A 25,498-nucleotide genomic window follows, 5' to 3' on the forward strand; every position below is an offset into this window, starting at 1 on the left:
TTATGATAAAAATGAGAAGTGAAATAAGAACAGAGGAGCACATCTGTGCCAAGGCAGCTGAGTGATTTGAATTTCAGAAATGTAAATAATTTTAACACCATGATGTGAGAGTTAGAAAGAAATGTGTTTCCACTATTAGGAATAGGTAAGTTCAAAATTAAGTAACTTAACTCTTGTGATAGTAAGTATGAGGTTCTTTCTCCAAAAGTAAATTATATTATTATTCTATATACAAACAATTACAAACATTCAAAAATCTCCTTATATCACACTAAATTCCACATCAAAGAACCATGAACATAAGTTTAGTTTATGAATGTTAGCCTAATGTTTTCTTTCATTTGTAGGATTCACTTCTCAATATTTTAAGAAATTGAGGAATTACCTAGAAATAACCTTGTAAAACAGCAACGTTTAAGTGGACATTAAACAAAAGTAAACACTACAAAATGTTTTTAGACCCCAAGTGGTGCTGTTGAAATATTTTAAACTTAGTAAATAAGACTGCGTGAGTGTTGTCCCATATGTCTCACTGCGCTTTTAAGTGCGCGTGTGTGTGTGCGCGTGAGAGAGAAAGAGACTGCAGCAGCACTTCCGCTCTGGGAGACACGCGCGTCCACGGACACAAACCGACACAAAGAGAGGTACACAACCCTTCGAAACATTTTAATATGTCTCATATTTTAATTGTATTTAAATCAACGATTCGCTAAAATACATTTAATCCCGTCCTCTGGCTGTGGAAGAGCGATATTCATCTGTCGATGTTAAACGAAGACAGGCTGATCTCAGATGAGCTCCTGTTCCGACAAATACAATCATACCGAAAGATCGACACATTTACTTTATTTATACCACACTCACCCGTCGGATTATTGGGATCGAGGAGCGAGCACGACATCGATGTGTGTTTGTGCTCGACTTCCTACAATCTCGTGTCATTGGTCGCGTGCGTGAGTTTATCGGGTCAGCGTTACATTAGTTTTGATCGAACAGAAGTAATGGATTCACGTCGGAATATTTAGACGAGACTTTACTGCTGTTTCAAGGTAAAAAATTGGAGTAATCTCTCGTCGGGATCGTATTGTGTTGTTAATCTCGAGTTAAAGGTCAAACCCGCGGCGTCGATACAGATTTACATAAATACAACGTTACTTGAATATTTCCTTAAATTTGTTACACTTGGCCATCCATGCGTAACTGTTGTTACGTCAGTACATTAATAAATTGTTACACTGGAGCTTTTGCGTCTGTTTCGCGCAGATCGGGAGCATGTCGGATGAGGACTCGCGCGCCAGCTCTAGTTCATCCTCCTCATCCTCCTCCACCCATCAGCAGCAAGATAAAGACACGCCTGGGAAAAAGAGAGACAATAAAGTCAACATGAGCAAGACCTCAAAGCTTCTGTCCACCAGCGCGAAGAGGTGAGGAGACACCAATCTGGGCTGTGTCATAAACCGGGCTCCTGGCCCCTTGTGCAGTGTTGTTTAGTGTTTTTTGACAGCCTTCAAAGTCATTTGTTGATCAAAGCTTTCAGTTGTTAAGTCATCATGACATTAATTCAATTATGTGTCCTGCAGGATTCAAAAAGAGTTGGCTGACATCATGTTGGACCCTCCTCCAAACTGCAGGTGAGTAAATCCTCCTAACGCTTTTTTTTGAGCTGTGATCTGCTTTGGTTGATTTATATTTTGATCTGAAGATATAAATATCAAACTGAGTGTGAAAACTAATTTCTGTGGTTGACATTAGTTTTTTGGTGAGGTATTACTTGAAACATGCCTATATGACTGTAAACCATATGAATAGGTTAGGCAATTTGGAAGCCACTGCTTAGATGAATGGGATAATGATATTTGTACATGCACTCTTTGAGTCAATCATCTAAATATTCCCTAAAAATGTTGGGTTATTTTCAACCCAGTGTTGGGTCAAAAATTGACAAACTGATCTGTTGGGTTAAATTAACCCAGATAATGTTTGTATTAGACCCAACAATGGGTTAAAACATCCCAGCATTTTGGGCCTGTTTATACCTGGTATTAAGATGCATTTTCGGATCGCAAGTGGATGAGAGATAGGCACATTCACAGTTACACGTAGTATTTAAATACATTTTTTCTACTTTCACCCCGCTTCTGTCCTGATTACTGAGGGGGTGATCTGTGGTTGAGTCACTCAACTTTCGTTTAAGCATAGGAAATGACGGGTTTAAATTGACGCAGACTAATATTAAGTCAGAATGTTGTTTGTAAACATGCTGCACAGCCGTTTTCGTTTTATCAATGAAAGCTACGGTTCGCGCTAGAAGTCAGGGCTGATGGGAATGCATCATGCTTGCACATCACATTATTAGATCAATAGGCGGAGAGTAGGTGGTCTTTTGTTGCTGTTTGAACACATTTGACCACATGGGCGTCTACACCACAAATGCAATCTGGTTGAATGCGTTTTTTGACTATTTCTGAATGTTTTACACAACGTTTACTAGGGCTGTAACGATTAACTGTGCAAATGCGCGTTTTCTCAATGAATGAATTTTAATGAATTACAGTGAAATCCTGGCACATCCGAACGCCAGGGGGCGCTCTCATGCAGAAACTCCCTTTGTGCCACAGAAGAAGTAGCATTACAAATGCTATTCCAGGAAATGTCTACAGGAATATTTATATCGCTGTTCTTCAAATTGTTTCAGGTATTTTCATGATAATAAAGAACATTTTGAATGATTTTTATTTAACGAGTGTTGCTTTTTTAATTCCACGTTATAAACGACTCAGACTCAGAATGATTTTAGGGGTTGTTTACACTTGGTATTAAGATGTGTTTTCATCGATCGGATCACAAGTGGACGAGAGAGACACATTACGTTTACACTTGGTATTTAAATCCGTCTCTTTTGTCCACTTTCGACCGCTTCTGTCCTGAATACTGTGAGGGGGTGGTCTGTGAGACGGTGGGCGAGTCTCTCCGCTGTCATTCAAACGCGAGCGGGAGTAATTATGAGTTTATATGGATGCGAAGTAATATTATGTCGGAGTCCACTGCTTGTTTAGCAAGTAAACATGCTGCACAGTGTTTTTTACGTGTGTATGTAAGAGCTTTCTCTGAATTTTCAGCGCAATTGATGAAATAGGATCGCGCAACTTTCACACTTTTTAAAAGGAAACTACGGAGATCAGCGCTGCTTTAGTTTTATCAAAGAAAGGCTAAAAATAGGGCTGTTCACTGTGTGTCAGAAAAATACGTAAAACTTGAGTTTAGTACCTCAGATTAGATAAATGGGTGTAGAGAAGGAGGTCGGTGTGGCTGATCGAACACATTCAACCACATGTGCGTTTACACTACAAAAGCAATCCGATCGAAAGGGGTTTCGACTACCTCTGAATGTGGTTGAAAGTGGACGTTCAAAACATTTTGAACACCCTTTACACCTGGCATTAACGTCATCCACTTGTGATCCGATCGACGAAAACGCATGTTAATGCCAAGTGTAAACAGCCTCTTAGATTTATAAGGACTTCCTACTGATCACAGGGTCGTTTTGCGCATTGCGACGTTCGTCTGTTATAGGACAACTTAGTTTGAATAAACCAGCAGACACTGATCAGCTACTTGCTCTACGTTTATTTAAAAATAACAGCAAAGACAACTAGCAGTGAATGTGCTTTCACCGCTATCAACGAATGACCCCCACCCTTCTTTAGACTAGGACGCATCTCCCTAACCCATCGTTTAAAACAGATGACCCGTCGCAGGGAGCTTGAGTCCGAAAAGTAACCTGGTCTGTCCTGTCTGTCAGCACGTTGTCAGTGTCCTCTCTGCTCCGCGATGTATTTTTCATGAGAACATTGGGTAGCGGGTGTGAGACCAGCGTATCTTGTTGGAAATAGCGACAGTAACTAAGGGGGTCGGGTCTTTGCGAATGGTCAATTGACCTAATATATATTCTCCATTTTCATGAGTCATCTGTACATCTCACTTATGCTGCTTTCCAAAAAATCAAATACAGTTGGAAACGACATAGACCATTAACAACAAACTGTTAACAGTTGTTTTTAATCAGTATTTAAACATTCTCCGTGATTCATTTTTTTAAATTCTTTTAATAACACGGTTTTAGCGGTTATAGAGTTCTAATTACAGTGTTCAACTATAACCGTCTGCCACACGAATATATAATCAGATTAATCACTAGTCCCTTTCACACATACAGTCTTTACTGGTAATTTACTGGTAAATTGCAGTTAACAGATCATGTGTGAACAGAACCTTTCCGGTAAATCAGTGCTCCCAATTTACCAGTAAGACAGGTTGTAAGATTACCAGTAATTTACCGGTAAGCGCTATGTGTGAACGAAAAATATAGGATTACCGGCATTTAGAACGGACGACGTCAGACCGCGCTGACAGCTTCGGGCCAATCATAATGATTTAAAACAGATGACGCGTTTACGCCCAGATTGTTTACGGACGTTTCCACACATGCGGTGCTTGAAAGTCGAGCACACCTGAAGTTTACGTCCACATTTCTTCACCAAAGTTGTTTAAAACATCTTACCACCTACTTGTCGAATTGCCGACGTCCTTAGCACGCCCTATGTGAAGCCTATTGTGCAAAAAGTACTGTTGTTTAAAACGCCATCGGTTTGACGTCGCCTCATGCAATGTTGTTTGGTCATGAGCAACTTCGCGACTGTCAGAGTTTACCACAGACGTGAAAACAACAAAATACTGACCGTGGATATGAACGACGTGGATTGTTTACAAATACAACACTGAGCTTGCCGCGCGCCACAGGTACTTCCGCTTTCTCAACGAATTTACCGGTATTTTGATACTGATGTGTGAATGATGTCTTACTGGTAAAAAGACGGAATGTCACTGCGTGTGTGAACAGCACATTTTTGTATTTACTGGTAAATTCATTCTGGTAAATTCATGGTAATTTACCAGTATTACTGTGTGAAAGAGGCTACTGTCACACCCTTAGGTGGAAACACTAAACCGCCTCTTTGATTGAATCACCCCAGTATAGGTTAAAACCAATTCAACAGATTGGGTGGTCTCTTTTTGACCCAATGCTGGTTTAAAAATAACCTAGCGTTTTTAGATGATATGAAGATGTATTGATCTAAAGATCCATTCGTGGCACAACTGACCGTGTCCAGTAGTTGTGTCAGTTCAGTGCTGTTTTGTGTATTAGGTGCTGATTTGATGTCTCTGTTGTGCTTGTAAAATTAATTTTTGTGGTTGGCATCAGTTTCATGTCTAGTTACGGATATGCAACTTACTCACATAGGTCATTGTGTGGTTAATTCTGCAAGAGAGCAGAGACTGGTTCAAGTTAACCTATAAATCTTTAGGATGTGGGTACAAAATAAAATATACCCGACTTCTAATTGAATGTGTATAAAATAAGTTCAGTCGTATGTAATTTTGCACTGGTGTCCTGGTGATCTCTATAAAGAGATGGGATTAAATTGTATTGTAATTAGTGAAGTGTAAAGAGTGCACATCTTTAGCTTCATGAATTTAACGTGGTTGTTTGTCAGTCTCTGTGGTTGGCTTGTCAGTAGTGCTGTAATACGGGATTGCAGTTACCGCAACAGACAGCCCTAGTATAGTCAAAGTTTTAGGTTAAGAGACTGGCAGGAAAAAAAGAAAGTAATGTATGTTGGTTATACAATTTTGAGTTTTTTTTTATATTATAATAACATTTGATTTTACAACTTGAAGCTTTATCATATCTTATCGCTTGAAGTTATCACATATTGCATTTTTCTTCAGTTTCGTGCAGCCCTTATGTTAATTTCTCTAACACAAACACACAATATGATGATCCCGGCTTCAACTCTGTATTCCTTCTTGTAAACATAGTTTTGTAGACTCTGCTTATTGTTTATTCATTTTCATCGCTTTGGATAAAAGCGTCTGCTAACTGAATAAATGTACATCTGCAGGCATATTGCACAAGACATAATGGCTTTGTGTAAAGATATTTAGCCATGAAGTTAAGGCTGTGTATTTGGTAAAGTGTCTGTAGTATTTTTAGCATGTTGCTATATGGTTGCTCTAGGGAGTTGTTTGTCGGTTGCCCACACCATTGCTCTGTGAGATTTTGATTTCTATACGGCCTGGGTCTCTCTTTTAAGGTCTGTCAAAGTCTGCCATTTTATTCTCTGGCAAGTGACAATTCTCACAGTAATGCCACTCATGTACTCAACAAACCATGTGATTTAAGTGTGACTCCCAACAGATTTCTGCACTGATTACTCATAAAATGTGATCTGACTTTTATTTAAGATAAACACAATGTGACTAATATCACACAAACAGTTGCCTTTTTCATTTTTAATATAAAAGAGGTGAATCGAGGAATACATTTTAACTTTGCTTTTATTATATTTTGTCATCGTGCTTAAACAAACATCCTGCAAGTTTCAGAACTGAAAACGTCCTTGTTTCTGAAGTATCAACTGTTTTTGAAGCCAAGCCCAGAAACACCAGGTTCTGGAATGTACCAATCTATGACGTTAGAAGAGATTTTAAGCACCGCCTCCAAATAGGGCTGTGACGGTCATTATATAACCGTGAGACCGACGGTTATATATGAACACCGTCATTAGAACTCTATAACCGGCAAAACCGTGTTATTAAAATATTTAAAAAACATTTTTATCATAAAGAATTTTTAAATACTATTTAAAACAATTGTTAACAGTCTGTGTTATACGCCCCACCACGTTCTCACGCAGTGAAAAATACAGAGCGGAGCAGACACTGACATCGCGCTGACATACAGGACAGACCAGGTTACTTTTCGGTTACTTTTGAGATTAAACGTATTAAACAAAGTCTCACCTTTCAAATCATCTCTTCCTTCTAGTTAATTTATAGCATCAAATAAACATGAATGACCATAAGAAGGAATGTTGTTTTAACCGCGGAAAGGCGTCAGGTACACTCCTCTTTTCAAGTTCAAATCCTCCCATGCTAATCTACTAACTCTCCTGAAAGCACATTCACTGCTTGTCTTGCTGTTAATTTTAAATAAATGTAGAGCAAGTAGCTAATCAGTGTGTTTTTTATTCAAACGCCGGTTTACTTCGCAAGTGTGAGCACTGAACAGCGCGTACTGTATGTGGAGAGCGTTTGCCGCGCGTGGCCATTGTCGGCTGCGTTTGCAGCGCATACTGTGCAGTTTAATAACAGTATAAAAATCTCAAGTTCATATTACTTTACTTTACATGCATTTATGAGCAAAACCTCTTCAACCCAAAAAACCTATTTTTTAACCCACATTCTGGTCCATGTAATGACAGATATAGACACAATTAAATCTGTTTCTCTGAAGATTATCAAAATATATGAGAGCGGATTCATTTATGCTGAGCAGAGAGTGACAGCGCAGTCTTCTGTCAACAGTGTGTTTTTAATATTTCATTGCTTTCTGTTAAATTGCTTAAAGTCATTACTGTTAAAAACACACTTGGCATCACATTCATGATTTTATGGTAAAATGACACTTTCGCGTCAATCCACAAGCATTTAAACGAGCATAACGCCCCCCACAGACGAACCGTCACATTTGACCCACGTCATAACCGTCATCACCAATTCTGAAACCGGCACACCCCTAATATTATATTTCTAAAATCCTGCAACAAATGCATATGTTTACTCTGACGTGAAAATGTGCTTAGTGACACGTCAGTGTCTAAGACCGTTTTATAAATATGAACGTTAGAAAAAAGAAAGATCGCACACTATGATAGTTTGCGGGATCTTTGTGTTTTGTCTGATTGTTGACCATATTTGGTCTTTCTTCCAACGCACATTACTAACAGGTGTGTGAGGTTGATGCCATGAATTTTTGTGTATGTAGGGTTGTGCCAATAGTCTATAGTATAGTATCATGTATCGACGTTCGTCAAGTATATGGCCAATAGCGGGATTTCATTGGCGATAGTTATTATTATCATCATAGTCTCACATTAAAATGCGCATTGCGTGCTTTTCCATGCATATGAGGGCTTATGGGCTTCAATTTGTGCGAGATAGCTTATAATGTGTGCGGATTCCTTCTCGCACTCACCTGCACTTAATGTGCACATCTTGGATTCTTGCTCCGACCTGAACGTGACTTGTAATAAATGAGTAAAAAAATGTATACATTAATAAATGAGTAAACTATTGCCCCCCCATACGATCGTTTATCGCGATCTCACAGGCTGACAATAGGACGATCTCAAAATGGGGCATATTGCCCAACACTAGTATGCATACTCTACAATCAAGTTTACGCTTATACACCCTTTATAAATGAGGCCCAAAGAGTTAAAAATTAGAAAAAATGTCAGCAAATGCTAATAATTAAATGGCATTTTCTCTGTAATATTGTTCAGTCATGTTGTTACAAACTCTTTTCCCCCTCACTATACCTGTTTTTAATGTGTGTATGAAGACTTCATATTAGTTGTATAATACTAACTGTGTTACATAAGTGTAAAGCAACTGTAGATAGAAAGCGTTTTTGCATTTCTATACTGAGTAGCAGCAGTAAGCGTGTGAAAAGCCCATAAGAACATTGTGTGTGTGTGTGTGGGGGGGGGGGGGGGGGGTGTCTCTGTGTGCCAATGGTTTTGAGAATGTTCAGTTGTGAAACGTGAACCTAAGTGTATGGTGTGATCCACACTGTTTGTGTTTGTTATGCATAGACTTTAACACAGGAAGAGTTTGTGGTGAACCCTTACTGTATAAGTGTGTGTTCCTCTGAAAGTATGGTTTTGTTACAGGAAAAACTGATTATTTTTAGCTTTTTGTTTGTTTCATTACTTGTGATGATTCTCATTTAAAACCACTTAATGTTATGTGCAGTTACTTAAGCCCTTTTTACACAGGGATTTATCACTTAATTTACAAGTGCCTGAAAAAAAAACAGATTCAGGAGAGCCACACAAATGAAAAAAGTAATCCCCATACATTCCCTTGCCTAGGGGTTTTCAAACTGTGGGTCAGGACCCATTAGTGGCTTGCACAAAGTCTTGTGGTTGTTGTAATGAATGACACAAAAACCGTTTTGTCCTATTAATGGCAATAATTTTGATATCAGGTAGTTTGGAATTACAATAAACTTACATTTAATTCATACACATTCACAATTCATATAAAATATGAACTACTCTCTTCTAAAAGATACTTTTTTATTTCTATATAAATATCAGTTTATCAGATTATCTGTCTAATGGTGCTTTTCCATTGCATAGTACCCCACGGTTTGGGTCGGGTCAGCTTACTTTTGGAGGCTTTTCCACTGGGTGCAGTACGTAGTACCCAATACTTTTTTTTTAGTACCACCACGGTTGGGGTTTCAAGCGACCCAAGCTAATTCCAAAACATGATGTGAAGACACTGTAGCGCAGGGGTGGCCAGTCCTGGTCCTAGAGGGCCACTGTGCTGCAAAGTTTAGCTCCAACCCTAATCAAACGCACCTAAAAATCCCAATCAAAGGCTTCTGTATGATTGGGAAATGACATTCAGATTTGTTTGATTAGGGTTGAAGCTTAACTTTGCAGGACAGTGGCCCTCCAGGAATGCCCACCCTTGCTGGAGCGTCATCGCTAAAAACGCTTGTGCTGTCTCGAGCAAACATGTTGTCATCTGTGCTCTGCTATAAGTTCCCAAACTTCCTTTTGGTGATGAAAAACATCCACAGGTTGGGAATCAGGAACACCATAAGTTTTTTTCCAGACTTGCAGTTTTGTGGGCCACATTCGCGACAATCACGTCCACATAAATGCTTAAATGCAGCTTAAATGAGGTCCAGTGGAGGGCATCGACAGACGCCTTGGATGTTTGTACAGAAACTATTATGTGAGACAGAGGTAGTGATAAATTTTCTATTTGTGGTGGTCAATTTTAATTTGTGGTGTACTGAGAAATAAATGAATGTATGGGAATGTACCACAGCGCTCTCACTTGTATGATGTCACAGCAGTAGGCAGCGTAAATATAAGAACACGCCTATAATCCCTCCCAGTCCAAAGTGTTACTAAACTCAATGGAAAAGATAACCAAACCAAAGAGAGGTGAGCTGACCTGACCCAAACCAAACCGTGGGGTACAATGCAACGGAAAAGTGCCAAAAGTGGGCTGAATAAAAAAGTTTGGAAACCACTGTCAACAGCATGAAAAAATATAAGAAATATTTCCTAACTTGACTTTCATTTTTGCATTATAATCTAAAGCATTCACATCCTAACAAAAGTTTGAAATTAGTTTTCTCCTTCAGTAGATAGCTGAAATTTCTGTGTGTACATTATTTTGATCATAGAGGAGGTTCCACATTATTTAGCCTGTAGTTTCCTTCCCTACCGCCAGGGGCGATATAGTGCTTAGTTCACCTCTTGACCAGTGGTTATGAGTGGTAGAGTGAATGATCCAGCATGATTTAGCATTGTTGCTAATCTAAACCCAAGCGAAGGACTTGTTTGCTAAAAGTGGTGTGATTCTGAAAGTAAGTTGTTTTCTTATCTTTATGTTAGTATTTACTTTTGAAATTAGTAATGTGTTTGAATCATATTTGTGTGTCGTTTGAGTTGTTTGCTAATTAAGATTGTCTTTGTTAAAAAAAACGTATTTTCTGTTTGTGTTGGTGTGTGAGCTTCCAGACTTCAGTGAACTTTATATTCCTCCATGTTTCTTAGCAAATGGTTATGAGTCAAAAATCTGAATGGTTGTGTGAAGTCACTGTTCATGGTTTTTAACATTTAGTACTAAAATCTTCTCTAAGAATTTCTCATATTAGTTTTTTATACTTTATCTGTTGTGCAATGATTCTATACATACCGGATTTAATAACTACATACACATTGTTTTTATGACACCCCTTCAATTTTTGCGTTTTGCAAACACTTTTATTCAAAGCTACTTTTCAGCAACTTTATCAGTATGTGTGTGTGTGTTCCCTGGATTTCTTTTGTAAAAATTGTACAATGTGCACACGGCTTTGGGTACACAAAGTTTCATGATCTCTTTCAGTCACACTTAAAGCTCTGAGGTGGTTTGGTTTTCCTCAGCAGTCTAGTCATGGCATCTTTGTGTGTTATGGATTGTGTAATTTACTTGTCAGTTTTAAAAGGGTTGTCTTAACTATGTTTATATCATAATGATGTTCTTTAAACATTAAAGATAAAGAATAACATTGGTTTACATGAGATGCCCTAGTTTAAACATTAACCTGTCGAAGAAGTCCAAGAAAGTTTGTTGAAGAAATCTATATCACATAGTTTGCAATAAAACATAAATGTAATACTTACAAAGGTTGTCTAGTCAAAAGTTTTAAAGTGGAAGATGGTCAATGATCGGAAAGAATGTGAAATGTGTATGTTTGTTATATAATTTACAGTTTAAAAATATATTTAAAAAATGTATAGCATTATCATATCACATTTTATTTATTGCATCATTTAGCCAGTTTTTTGTAGGGATGCACCGATACCACTTTTTTGGAATACGAGTACTTGCATTTCAGTACTTGCCGATACCGAGAGTACTTAATAAAAAAACATGATTTAAATTTACAGGTAGCAGCTTTAGTCATATAATTTAAGGACTAATTTTCCAGTTTGTTGTAAACTCTGCCTCTTTGGACAACACAAGAGGCATTAACCCCTTACACGCCGCTCAAACAGACATTTCTCAGACCGTGGTATCGATTCCAGGTATCGGGGACTTTTAACGATTACGAGTACTTTAGAAAATGTGGTATCGAGGCCGATACCAGTATCGGTATCGGTCCATCCCTAGTTTTTTGCATATTGCATTTGGTGTAATGCCAAATAAATTGATGGTATTTTTTACCACACGCAAGGTTTTGAAGTACCGTCAACAATTCTGTTTATCACATTTAATCACAGCAGCTGTAAACACAATCTTTATTTATCCAGCCCCAATGTTGATTTGTTTGTTTATTTATTATTGATTGTTTCAGAATTGAAAGTAACAGTAAAAACTGGTGGGTGCTTGTACACTAACCTCTCCAGTTTCGTTTTCAGTGCCGGTCCAAAAGGAGACAACATCTACGAATGGAGGTCCACTATTCTGGGTCCTCCAGGTTCAGTGTATGAAGGAGGAGTGTTCTTCTTGGACATCGCTTTCACACCAGACTACCCCTTTAAACCACCCAAGGTCAGATCTTTCTGTCACACCATCAATACAGACTGATTTGAATAATTGAAAAATATCATTTTCATGATTGCCAGACAAGGTAAAATATTGAGAAACGGTGTAGTTTTCTTTAAGGCCAATAAAGTGAAAAAAATGCTGGCAAGCTTAATGAGCAGTGGGTGTGCGACTTGCGCGCTTCTCTCAGAAACCGTGTGCGCCTACAGCACTATTGTTTCTGTTTAAATGACTTAAAATTACTAGTTTTAAAACTGCTCAACCCCTAGCTCAGAAAGTGATCTTAATGATAATGTTTCTTGTATCTCTTGAATTTAGGAAGATTTTATCATTATAAGTGTCCATGGTGTGAAAGGACACTTAATACTGTATGTTTCGAGTCATGTTAGATTGCTGCTCACATTATCAAAACTCCAATCACGTGCTGATTGAACGCATTTGCTTTCAGGTGACGTTTCGCACCAGAATCTATCACTGTAACATCAACAGTCAGGGTGTGATCTGTCTAGACATCCTGAAGGACAACTGGAGTCCAGCGCTCACCATCTCCAAAGTGCTCCTGTCTATCTGCTCGCTGCTCACAGACTGTAACCCCGGTGAGTTACGCACATGTATCAAGTTTGTCCAGAGTAAAGTAAAGCTGCCTGTTGGTCGAAGGTTGAAGCTGCAGTATCCGTCTGTATGCTGGAGCTCAACGTGTTTGACCTAGACTATATCAGAGGCAGTTACAGGTGTGAGCATATATGCAGAAACTTGATGCTCATGTATAATACTGCATACATTTCTTGAACAAAGCCAGACCTAAATGAAGTATAGCATAAAACTTGATTTGAACTGATATTGAATTTTGGTAGTCTATACTGACCGTTCCCTTTTTCTACCTCATATCCGATGCATTCAACTCTACTCAAAACAGTTACTGCTTTACAGATATCTGAAAGTATGTTTGTAACCTCATGATTTGACTTGTGTTTCTTACAGCTGATCCTCTGGTAGGAAGCATCGCCACGCAATACACAACCAACAGACCAGAACACGACAGAATAGCCAAACAGTGGACCAAACGTTACGCCACATAATTCACTCCAGCCGCGTGGCCTCCTGGTGGATGTCTGGGGGATGAGGGAGGGAGGGGGGTGGTGGGATCCAGCTATATAGGGTAAAAATACAGGGTGGATTTTATGATGGAATTAAATTTTGTTTTCTTTAAGTACTTTTGTTGTTTTAAGTTGTCCCTTGGCTCAAGGTAGCATCATGGTTTGACCAAAATGGATCTTATTGTGTGTTTTCTTTGTCTTCCTATTGTAAATTGATCTTAGTTGTCAAATGAATTCACAGCATGAGCCCTACAGTAAGATTGTTTAACATGTTTTCCCTACCAATATTAAAGTTAAGATTGGTGTAAACCGTTTGTTTGTGTCTTTCCTACCAATACTTTTAGGGGTGGATTTTCTGACACTGTTTATGTTAATATAATTACGGCCTAATCCATGTGTGGGAAAATAATTTAAGTCATTGGCTTTATTTTATTGTACATGTATGCTCATCATGTTTGAGAGATAAACCAAGTAACACTGTCCTCTAAATTATGTAAGTGTGTTCCTGTCTCATCTTAATATGAAAGAAATTGTCCAGGCCCTGGTACCTTTTGTTCCATTGTTTAAAGTTGGTGGCCTTTTGCTTATGCTTAAGTCAAAGGTGTGAACCCATTTCTATGATGATGAAATGGTCTGAGTGGGACAGTGGGTGAGATTGTTATGTTGATGGGATTAAGGGTTTGTGAAACTGAGGGATTGGGAGTGGCATGGTTATTTCTTTTCAATGCATTGTTTAAAGTTGATTGCTTTGTTTTCCCTTAAGGGGACTGCACCCCAAAATGTGTATTAATGCAATGTAGGGCTACTCTAAGTCAGATTTGGTTACTGCAGCTCCCAGGCCCTATGCTCTGATTTCAAGATCGCTTTCTGCAATAAAGACTACTGCCTGAGGAAATCCAAGTCTCCCAACAAATGGTTTAAAACATTTTTGTTCCAACCTTTTTGTGAGCAAGGGCTGCACAATGAATAAAAAAGGAGGGCTACTTTTTATATAGTCTACTCAAAACTTTTTTGTTTTACTTGTTGATTTGTTTTAGTATTGTTTAAAATGTTAACACAGGTAAACCAAGCCAAGCTAATATAAAAATATGTAATAAATATTACAATTTAAAACTATTAATAGAATGTGCTTTGGCGGGCACATCTCAGACTAGTGAAATTACCTATTGTGCCCATTTGATAAAAGGTTCTGTTTGCTAATCTATTTTTGTTTTATTTATGTTGTATTTTTGTCTCACTGCAGTTCAGATAGTAAAGTAAAAATGAAAAAACTAAATCTTTATTACATGGTTGCCTAAAATAAAATAGTGTTTTGTTTGAGTCTCATTTTTGTATTAAACATATATAAATTAAAAGTAGGCCGATGTGTCCTTTCAACCCCTGTCACATTAATATTTTTGGAAAATAAAATAAGAAAATAAAAAATTAAAGCATTTCTTGCTGATTACCACCCGACATGTTAAGGGCTAACACAGTAAAATTGTGGTTTTAGTGAAACAATAAAAATGTTTCTTACTAAAATAAAGAGACCACAGCAAACAATTTGAATATTTGGAACTTCCATCACATACAAATGTGAGAATTATTATGAATGTAAGGAGTTTGAAGTCATTGAATTGGTATGAGGGACACATGAGCAGTAGGTAGATGTTTGTTTTATGAGTTTTGTGTAAAATCCTGTTTAAACTAATTCAATTTTGTCAGTTAAGGGGTTGAGAATAAAAGGTGTACAAATCTGAAAAAAAACTGAAAATAATAAAAAGTCTTTAATGCCTGAGATGGGAAGGTTTTGAAGGTTTGATATGTGTCTAATAAAGTGGAGTATTTAGAAATGTAATCCTATGTAGTTCAACATTTTATAAAGTCCAAGTTGAAATATTACCGAATCCCAGGAATGATATATGACCATAATAGACCATTTCATTCTAAAGGCAAATCCTAGGCTTGTAAATGTACATGTAAAACGGTCTCAATGGGCCAATTCAGATTTTGCGACCCAAGTTACAGAATTACATTTTGCCACCCAAGTACAGAATTAATCATTTCTACATTAAAGGTGCTGTGTAAATTTTAGTGGCATCTAGTGGTGAGATTGCGAATTGCAACCAACGTTCAGTCCACTGCTCACCCCTCACTTTTGAAACGCATAGAGAAGCTATGGTAGCCGCCACCGGAAAAACATGTCATCATTGGAGAAAACAATAAAAAAAATATGTGTCCGTTAAGGGCTTCTGTAGAAACTGGCGGCACAAAATGGCGACTTTCAGCTAAGGGACCCTCTGTGTATGTATATAAAAAAAAGTCTCTTTCTAAGGTAATAGAAACATAATGGTTCATTATAAAAAGGTCTTTATACACCCCTAATGATACAGTTTTGTATATTATTTTGCATTTCTGTCAAGAGATCCTTTTAAAAATTACACACTGCACCTTTAATAAAAAGCAGGAGAAAACAGAAAAATCGTTGGACAACAAAAGTTCCAAGGATTCAGTGGCTAGGATTAAACTGTACTAGCGAGCGTAGTAATAATGTAATGTATAGAAGAGAGTGCTAAGTTAAGCCAATGTCAGCTGACTCCATAGGGTTTAAAACCCTGATTTTATTAGACATTTATTTACATTATTTATTCGAAATTCACATTACCATTTAGACACAATTCAGTAACTTTCCATGAAAACGTAAAAGATTATGCTGTAATAGAGGTGGGCAGACTAGGCACTGGCACGCAGGTACAAGCCCATTTACCTTCCCGAGGAGCATTTAATACTTTAGTAGTGCTAACACGCTTATCTCTTAAAATGAGTACATTAATAAAAAAACAGACAACCCGCCGAGTCATTAATTAAACATGTTTATTTGTATGATATACATTGGAAAACATAGTAATAATAGTAGTGTCTTACTCATTAAGTCACAGAGAAAACTTAAAATGTATTCTCTAGTACACAGATAAGCCATTTAAAACAATAGCCTACATAAAGCATCACAACATAATCATTATTGGGTTGAAATGTGCAGATCACCTGATCTAGGATTATGGTGAGTCATAACATTGGAAGACATTACACACTTCACACAGTATCACGATATAACTACTGATAGTAACATGGCAGCTATTTATACAGTACTATTATAAATAAGTTAATCTCTTGGGATCCAAATACAAAGAAAGATAACATTTTGATGAGAATGAGTGCAAGATGAAAGTTATTGCTCCAAACTCTCCTTATTAATGTAATGCAAAGAGAATGTAATTGTTTAGTATTTATACTGTAAGTCAGGGTTGTATTTGTTTGAATAACTTTAAGCGAAAAGATTACTAACTTTCGATTGATCTAAAGATAATTGTTAATGTATGATGTTTTTGAAATTCACTATAGCAAGCCAATCAAACTAAATGAGGACATTGCATCTATTTGTCCCACCACCTAGTACAGTCAAACAACTTAAAGCTTCTTTATTAATGCAGTGCTTAATGAATATAAATATAGCTGCACCTAACTAACCGTTAAAAGCCCTTAGTTACTCGAAGGAAACAGGCCTGAAACTGTTGATACAGGTGTTCAGTTGTCATTGGATGGCGTGCCCTTGCTTTTACGGCCGGGCAGAGGAAAGGAGGATTTGCTCTGGGGCTGCGTGAGGCGACTGGTGATGTTGGTGAAGGGTTCGATTAAAGAACTTCTCTCTGCAACGCTCACCTCCCACAGTTTGACCTTTTCCCCACGCGCCCACTGCTGCGCTGCGTCCTGATCCACCTGACGACGCTCTCGCAGGTCAGACTTGTTTCCCAAGACGATCACCATCACCTGCAAACACACACAGTCGGTGTGAGAATATTTAAAAGTTTTCTTATGCAGCATTTTTATACCAAACAATAGCTAGTGATGGCTATAATGTGGCAATAAAGTTGAACAGTGACAGCCCGCAATTTTTCAGAAATGATTTAATAAAGTATAACAGGCCAATGACCAAACTATATATTATAACTTTACATTATGGCTGAAATCTGTTCATCTATGAAGAAAACTGTATGGGTGTTCTTAAATATGTGCCTCTTTTTTGTCCCTGGACTTGTCAATCTCTTTCTTCAATAGCTCGACTTTTTTGAAAGAGTCCAGACTATCCACACTGTAGACCAGAACAAAGCCGTCAGCCACAGAGAAGAGGTGCCTGGGTAAATCCAGACCGTCCCGCAGCCCTCGTGTGTCATAGAGGCGTAACTGTTCCCTCACACCACGGTCCGTCTCAACAGATGCCACATATATGTCCTCTTGAGTGTCACTTGTTTCTGCCCCTGAAACACACATTTGATGGGAAAGGCTGCAACTTCAAAGAAGTTTAAATAGAAAACAGTTTTATATGTATGTGTAAATAAGGTATTCATTTTAAATGTTACATAGAAGCATGTCTTTTGCATGAGTTTAGGACAACAGTTTAAGTGTAAATAGGTTTGTTCTCTTTCCCACGGCACTTTCAGACTGGCAGACATACCTACAATGTGAGTGCCATATAGTAACTGCTCCAGAATTGCTGTTTTCCCCACAGATGCCATACCACAAACCACAACCTTACAACCCTTACCCATGGCTGTCCCCTCTAAAACACACAAAAAAACACCAGATAGACTAGAGCAGAGTGATCGGAACAAGGCAGCCATGTCAGAAAAAATACTGAGATAAAGCAAGTTCACATTTAACATATCTCTATAAAATACTGTTGTATAAAGAAATTAACAAACTGTATCGCATTTATGACAAATAATAGCTAGTTAAATAACTTAAGAAGTAGTTACATAAGTTACTTACCTTACGCAGTTTGATAGACCATTTATAAGACAAAACTGATTAGTAATCAATAAGATAAACCTGAAAATAAAAGCATCTCTGTGTGAGGCGGCGATATGTTCATACGTCACATCCGGGAGTCTGTTGCTTTCCCGGGTCAAGCTTTTGAATAGAATAATAGCTTATCATAAAATAATATCGTATTGTTTGTTCTACAAAATTAAAGGAAATTTGTTTCTTAACAACACAGTGAATCATTTTGTCTGTAACGTTTGACTGTGTTTTAAGAAAGTTTAATATCAATGGGCAAACTACATTTCCCATAATTCTTTAACAGCGGAAGCGGAAAACACCGCCAAGTTCTCATAAAGCATTATGGGTACTTTTCCTCTCTCTTTCCGGCTAGTACGCCATCAAGTAAGCGAGACTTTTTCAGTTTTCTGAATCTAGAATCCGTCAAATATCACAATTCAGATCTTGTCATCCGAATGCCAAATTACACATTTATATGTCGGAATATCTCGGTGGTCTTATCTTATCATTATTTCTGTGCAATGATTATTTTTGGATTGATTTTAACAAAAAATGAGAGCAGTAGTGGTATTGCTAATGTCATGCCCGTCTCTGCACGTTTCTCTATTTTGAGTAGATCAGAATAAAATTTGTTTTCAATATCATTTGTTGAGATTATTTAAATCATTGTCTGTCGTTTAGACTAATTGGTGTGTTTTGGTATACTTAAAATAATTGATGTATCAATGCTTAAGATTCCACCAACTGTAATGTAATGTGTACATTAACAGGAACTGTAACGTTAACTGTTATCGTACACATTTGTGAAATACAGAAAACAACCCACTTTAAAGTGTCTTTTTATTTTAGAAAGTAAAATGATTAAACTATTTTTAAACTATTTGTTTCTTTGGTTAGCTAAAGCCTTGGGTTCGTCAGATTGTATTTTTATTTACAGGTCTATATATATATATATATATACACACACACACACACACACACACACATACTTGTATTTTATATTAAAAAATAAAGTTGTTTTTTGTCATTAAAAAACATTTGTTGTCACAGGTGAGGCATCATGGGAGCGTACAAGTACATGCAGGAGTTATGGAGGAAGAAGCAGTCTGATGTGATGCGGTTTCTGCTCCGTGTGCGGTGTTGGCAGTACCGTCAGCTGTCCTCTCTTCACCGGACTCCTAAACCCACCAGACCCGATAAAGCCCGCAGACTGGGATACAAGGCCAAGCAGGGTGAGTGATGTGGATTGTACATCATCTCTACAGCCACATGACATTTGTGGCCCTGTACAACAAAACAGTGATAAGTAACACTGGAATAATTGTAGCAATAGCCAACAATAGAATGTATGGGATTTTTTTATGCAAACAATCATTAGGATATTAAGTAATGATCATGTTCCATGAATAATCTTTAATATATAATTAATCATTGGTAATCTGTGTTGCTAAGGACTTAATTTGGACACGTCTTTTTACGCCTGATATTAAGATACATTTTGGTTGAAGTGGATGAGGCTAAATACAGGTGTATATTGGGAGTTTGAGCCAGGTGTAAATGGACATTTCTCTCTTGTCCCCTTGTGATCTGGTCAACCAAAATGCGTCTTCATTTCGGGTATAAACAGGGTCTTAAAGTCTGCATGTCAGAAACACTTGTCTAAATGCTTGCTTTTGTCTAAACAGGCTACGTCATCTACCGTATACGTGTGCGCCGTGGTGGTCGCAAGCGCCCCGTTCCCAAAGGTGCCACCTACGGCAAGCCTGTGCATCATGGTGTTAACCAGATCAAGTTTGCACGCAGCCTGCAGTCAACTGCTGAGGTATGTGAGCCTTATTTCTGCCATGTGATGTTAGTACACATTGTTTTTTGTAAACCAATGCAATGACATATATCGGTATTGGGGGATGTCATTATAAGTCATCAAATATTGATATTGCGACAGAAATTTTATATTGGTGCATCCCTTATTTGTAAGTGCAGTTTAGTTTCTGGTTAGTTGAGAGTTTTTGTTTACGAATGGGTCTATTAGGGTTCAAGGTAATAGAGCATGAAGATGACCTGTTGAACTGTGTGTATATAGGCAGTCCCTCCAGAAAAACGCGATTATGCGATCGCATGATTTAACGCATAATCAACCAAAGTCCACATTTTTATGCATGGGATGCATTTTTCAAATACGCCACACTTTCGCGGCATAAATTGCAGATATATGCAGGGCTTGCAAAAATCAAATATCTTGGCAGAAAGTTGAAAAATTTTTAATTTACCTTTCACAAGCGCAGCCATGTCCCCTGTTGCCATGGAAACGGTATGAAGTGATGTGATTATGTGACGTGAACATCATTGAAAAGCTGAAAACAGTTTTAGCAAGTTCCCACAGTTTAAGCAGGTTCCCGCAATTTCATTGCATAAATATCCACTATATTTCATCAAATTTTTTAAGAAAACATGCCACAAGATCAAGGACTTTTTGCTCGCAACAATCACAATAAACCTCTGCAATTTTCTGGAAGGACTGGATAGTTGGAGTAAAAGGTGTTAACACTGTGCAAATGACTTTAATCTGCTGTATAGCTTTTGGTCCTCTTGTTGGGTAACACCTTTTTAACTTGTGGCACTTTTCCATTGGATGCATGGCCCCGGTACAGCGCCTTTTTTTAGGTGTGTACAGTACCTAGTACTTTTTAGTATCACCTCTGTTGAGGTTCCAAGTAAGACGTACTGATACTAAACACTAGGGCTGCATGATAAATCACATGTGATTGTCATGCGCATCTTGTCAGTAAAGCTGGTTTCTTGATTAGTAGTAAATCGCCATCACCTGCTAACAGATTTTCTCCAGTTTCAACCATCTCATGCGATTTAACGTGTAGCCCCACTAAACACTGCAGATCATTGATTGGTCAGAAAATTGTCACTTCAAGCATCAATGCTAAATTCAAGATTAGCTTAGCCTTGTGCGCCATCAAGCAAACAAGTAGTGCTTTCTGCATGTTACTGTCAAGTATTCCCTGTAAAGATGTTTTTTATTGTGGTGAAGGAGAGCGTGTCTTTCAATATGTGCTTGCATTGCAACGTTATACGTTTCTTCAGACTTGGAGGATTTGTCTATAAACAGCTTTATTTGGCCTTATGTTAGTTGAGTTTATGTTTTGTATTTTGATCTATCGTTTTTGCTAATGGCTGTACATCAAGAATGCAGTTACTGGCAGGCTGATTGTTATGAGAAGTCTGTCGCCTTTTATTTAGAAAATTTCTTTTTAGGGCAATTTTATGCAGATAAATTCTAGTTTCCAGCATTTGTGTTTTAGTGTGACCTTTACTTGTACATTGACAATTAATTTCTTCCTAAATATGCAACAAGGCAGTCTTGTTTTGGGCTATAATGTGCTAATTGTAACCCTCTGTTTCTCGTGTGTCATGTTAGGAGCGTGCTGGCCGTCATTGTGGAGGTCTGCGAGTGCTCAGCTCCTACTGGGTGGGTGAAGATTCCACATACAAATTTTTCGAAGTGATCCTCGTCGACATCTTCCACAAAGCCATCAGACGCAACCCCGACACTCAATGGATCACCAAGGCCGTGCACAAGCACAGAGAAATGCGTGGGCTCACATCTGCAGGCAAAAAGAGCAGAGGTCTTGGCAAGGGCCACAAGTTCCACCTCACCATCGGTGGATCTCGTCGCGCTGCCTGGAGGAGACGCAACACCCTGCAGCTGCACAGATACCGTTAAAGAATATGTGCTGCGGCTGTACATTTATTCAAATAAAGTACCTTTGTTATGGTCACAGTGTGTCTGCAGTTTCTTTTGTGTTGCACATCCGACTTTTCAAGATAGAAGGCAGTTTAGTGATCGTAAACTACATTTTATAATTTTGGCACATGGATCAGAGTGTCCTGTGTAAATTTACAGTTATACTGCACTGTCAGATAAAATGTTCCCAAGCTGACCCTGGGGCAGGCCCTTTAAAAAAAGTCTTAATGTGTACCATTTATGTACATAAGATTAAAAAGAATAATAAATTTGATGATAAAATTAATTTGAGATGGGGAAACGTATAAAGAAATGCAGCAAAGTTTAGGATGGTCAGCTAAAAATATTTTAAATGCTTTAAAATGGCAACAATAACTTGAAATGCGTGGAAGAAAACAAGCATCTAGTAAACAGATTTAAGAATAGTCAAAGATTGCAAATATTCTGAAAAATGATCCTTTAATCACCTCAATAAAGATCTAAGATGATCTGTATTTGTTCTTTTGGTTATCAACAGAACCTCAGGTGACCCCCAGCTACTCGATTCAAGTTGCAGTTAATCGTGCTGGTGCCAAAATCATGGTATTGGGATGTTTTTCAATAGTACATTGTTGGACCTATTTATCGTATACAAAGGGACATGGATCAGTTTTACTTCATCAGAATACTTGAGTTTATGTTGCCCTTTGCAGAAGAGGAAATGCCCCTAAAATTGGGGATTTCAACAAGACAACCTAAACACACGAGCAGTGGGCAGAAGATTAAAAGGATCTAGGTTATGGTTTTAAAGTGGCCAGCTCAATCTCCTGATCTCAAACTTTGGTGGGTGACACAAAAAATACAGTTTCTGAAACAAAAAACGAAACATTTACAGGAACTGTGGCTCTTGGGCTGAAATTCCCGGTTTTTTTTACGGGCCAAAAGTTGGTTGACTCGATTTGACAAAGATGTGCAGCAGTTATCAACAAACAATGGTTATGCAGTTAAATATTAGTAATTCAATAGTTTAAAGTAAAGGTAAATTTAAATAAATTTCTATGGTTTTACATGTCTATAAAGAAAAAGTTTTTTTTTTTTTTAAACAGCTTAATGATCGTTTTCTTTGCTTCCCTTAAAAAACAAGACAGACTTGATGCATTTTGTTAAAGCTTTGATTTGAATGTGTAATGTTTTTAATACATTTGAAATAAGGAAATTGTGAAAAACTCTGAATGACAGAAAATTGTCTTTTAATATTTTATTTAAAACATTATAATGTTAAAGGTTGACAGTTTTTCAAGGTTTTGGGAACAATGTTAACAGTGAATTTCTGTTCTCAAAACTTTCATTCTAATCTCAAGTATTTCTAGATGAAGACACACAATACTATTGTGCAAAACATCCAGTATTCTTCTATTGTTTGCAAATTATAGATCATACATTTTGTTGGTTAATACTCCTGAACTTGCAGAAATAAATAACAACTCCCTTTCTCACAACTCCCTTTCAACATTAAAAGTGGCTGCTTCATTTAGCAAAAACAGGATGTGTACTTAAACAAGAAAGAACTGACCTTGTCCTCAGCAAAAACTAGTCTGACCATAAAAAGTGTACACAAACCCTTCTAAATTAATAAAACGGTAATAACAATAATCAAAATTTCCACTACAGAAATAAACTATACGATTTTTGCACTTTATTCACCTTCATTAGTACACTGCTTTTTTTAAGACAACTGTATATTGGATTGAATATGAAGCCTAGTTCCATTATAGTCTAAAATAAATGTACATTATTTATCATGTACCATTTAAACCATTTAACAAAGCCTGGATAAGCAGTCCGATGTCACTTAATCCAAGGACAGGATGTGCACTTACTGCTGTTTGTTACCATCATTTCTCAAAATATCTTCTTTTGTGTTCATCAGAAAAAAGAAATTCATACACTGAAAAAAATATTTTTATAATATATTTTTTAAGGTAAGTGGTTGCAATCAATTTATTTAAGCTACATTTAAACAAAAAAGATTAGTAAAGTAAAATAAAATATAAAACTTTTGTTTAAATGTAGCTTAAATAAATTGATTGCAACCACTTACCTTAAAAAAATTTATTAAATTCAATGAATCGTTTTTTCAGTGTACATGGTTAGAACAACATGAGGATGAGTAAATGATGACAGAATTATCATTTTAAAGTGAACTATCCCTTTAAGTTCTGTTATTCTGTATATCAGAAATGATGACGTGTGGCAAATAATTACAGCCATGGTGATATTCAGCCATATGTGAGTCATCCAACACAACTGTTATATTTAACATAATAATCAATTAAATGAGTAAAGCCAGTTAGGGTGTCTATTTTGCTTTAATAAAATATTTTTTGTAACACAATACACACTCCACCAAAATACTGGATTTAAAACGTGCATCTGCACCTGCTTTTATCACGTGCACCTGTCTGACAAGAAGGTTTTACCTTGCTCTATCTGCTTTTATGAGACGTGGACAACCTATAATCAAAGGACTAAAATAAAAGCATTATTTTCTATAAGGAACACAGAAAATATAACAATATGTTCAGAATCAAATGTTTGGAATCAATATAAAAATAATCGTTTTTGCTGTAAAGCTCTGTTGTGGGTTAGAGGTGCTAGCCTTAAATAAATAATCTTCCTAGAAGATCTATAAGATATGTGAACCTGGACAACAAAACCAGTCATACATTTTCTGAAATTAAGATTTTTACATAATCTGAAAGCTGAATATATAAGCTTTCCATTGAACTATGCTTTGTTAGGATATGATATGTGTCTGAGATACAACTATTTGAAAATCTGGCATCTGAGGGTGCAAAAAATGTAAATATTAAAAAAATTGCCTTTAAAGTTGTCCAAAAGATGGATTCCTTAGCAAAACATATTACTAATAATAAATGAAGTTTTGATATTTACTGAGCATGATCTTCACTTAAAAGTGCATTGTGTAACTTTTAGAAGGATCTCTTGACAGAAATGCAATATACAATACATAACTATATTATCAGTAGTGTTTAAAGACCTTATATAATGAACTGTTATGTTTTTATTACCTGAGAATGAGCCATTTTTATCTGCATACACCACAGGTCCCCATAAAGTCGCCGTCATGTTTCTACAGTAGTCCTAAATGGACAAACTGCTCTATAGAGCGCACTTCGTCCACATTGGCCCGAAACTTTCGGGGGTGGCATTCCAAGGCAGGAAGGCATCAAGGCACCTTATCTATTTGTCCCACAATTCTATTAATGTCTATATAACGTGTGTGTATACAGGAAAGTGACTGGTTGAGCCTGCTCGAGTTAAAAAAAATGCATGAATATTCTTGTCTGTCCATTTGCTTTTGGCTGTCAGGAATATGTAAGAGTGTAGCACTCAGCTTAACTGGTTAAATAGTCACTACCCGGCACTGCTCCTTAACAGATAGAGGTTGTTGTCTAACTTCAGGACGCAGTGATTGTATCTTTTAAATATTTGTGGCATCTTTAAATTAAATTTCATGTACACATATTTAGCTGGTCCCATGACCCTGCAGAGGACAAGCAGGTTTGGAGAATGAATGGATGGACAGGAGGTCATGCTCTCACCCATGACCCTTTATGACCACGGCTTAAAATGGACT

The 25,498-nt window shown here is 37.3% G+C and overlaps 3 protein-coding genes across 3 annotated transcripts; 2 read left to right on the forward strand and 1 right to left on the reverse strand.

The window, feature by feature from the left end:
- Positions 1-518: 518 nt before the first annotated feature.
- On the forward strand, positions 519-13,592 carry ube2e1 (ubiquitin-conjugating enzyme E2E 1). The gene is made up of 6 exons (XM_065290918.1): positions 519-644; positions 1,264-1,424; positions 1,581-1,631; positions 12,060-12,192; positions 12,635-12,782; positions 13,168-13,592. Exons 1-6 carry the CDS (start codon positions 525-527, stop codon positions 13,263-13,265), a joined length of 711 nt encoding a protein of 236 aa, XP_065146990.1. The 5' UTR covers positions 519-524; the 3' UTR covers positions 13,266-13,592.
- Positions 13,593-16,119: 2,527 nt separating this feature from the next.
- nkiras1 (NFKB inhibitor interacting Ras-like 1) lies at positions 16,120-18,230 on the reverse strand. The gene is made up of 4 exons (XM_065295317.2): positions 18,090-18,230; positions 17,776-17,880; positions 17,337-17,578; positions 16,120-17,090 (listed from the first exon to the last, which is right to left on the reverse strand). Exons 2-4 carry the CDS (start codon positions 17,867-17,869, stop codon positions 16,848-16,850), a joined length of 579 nt encoding a protein of 192 aa, XP_065151389.2. The 5' UTR covers positions 17,870-17,880; positions 18,090-18,230; the 3' UTR covers positions 16,120-16,847.
- Positions 18,231-18,412: 182 nt separating this feature from the next.
- On the forward strand, positions 18,413-21,892 carry rpl15 (ribosomal protein L15). Its single transcript, XM_065295186.2, has 4 exons — positions 18,413-18,485; positions 19,152-19,333; positions 19,787-19,923; positions 21,532-21,892. Exons 2-4 carry the CDS (start codon positions 19,162-19,164, stop codon positions 21,835-21,837), a joined length of 615 nt encoding a protein of 204 aa, XP_065151258.1. The 5' UTR covers positions 18,413-18,485; positions 19,152-19,161; the 3' UTR covers positions 21,838-21,892.
- Positions 21,893-25,498: the final 3,606 nt, after the last annotated feature.

The sequence above is a fragment of the Paramisgurnus dabryanus genome, chromosome 19 (genome assembly GCF_030506205.2).
Source record: "Paramisgurnus dabryanus chromosome 19, PD_genome_1.1, whole genome shotgun sequence".
NCBI classification, from domain to species: Eukaryota; Metazoa; Chordata; class Actinopteri; order Cypriniformes; family Cobitidae; genus Paramisgurnus; species Paramisgurnus dabryanus.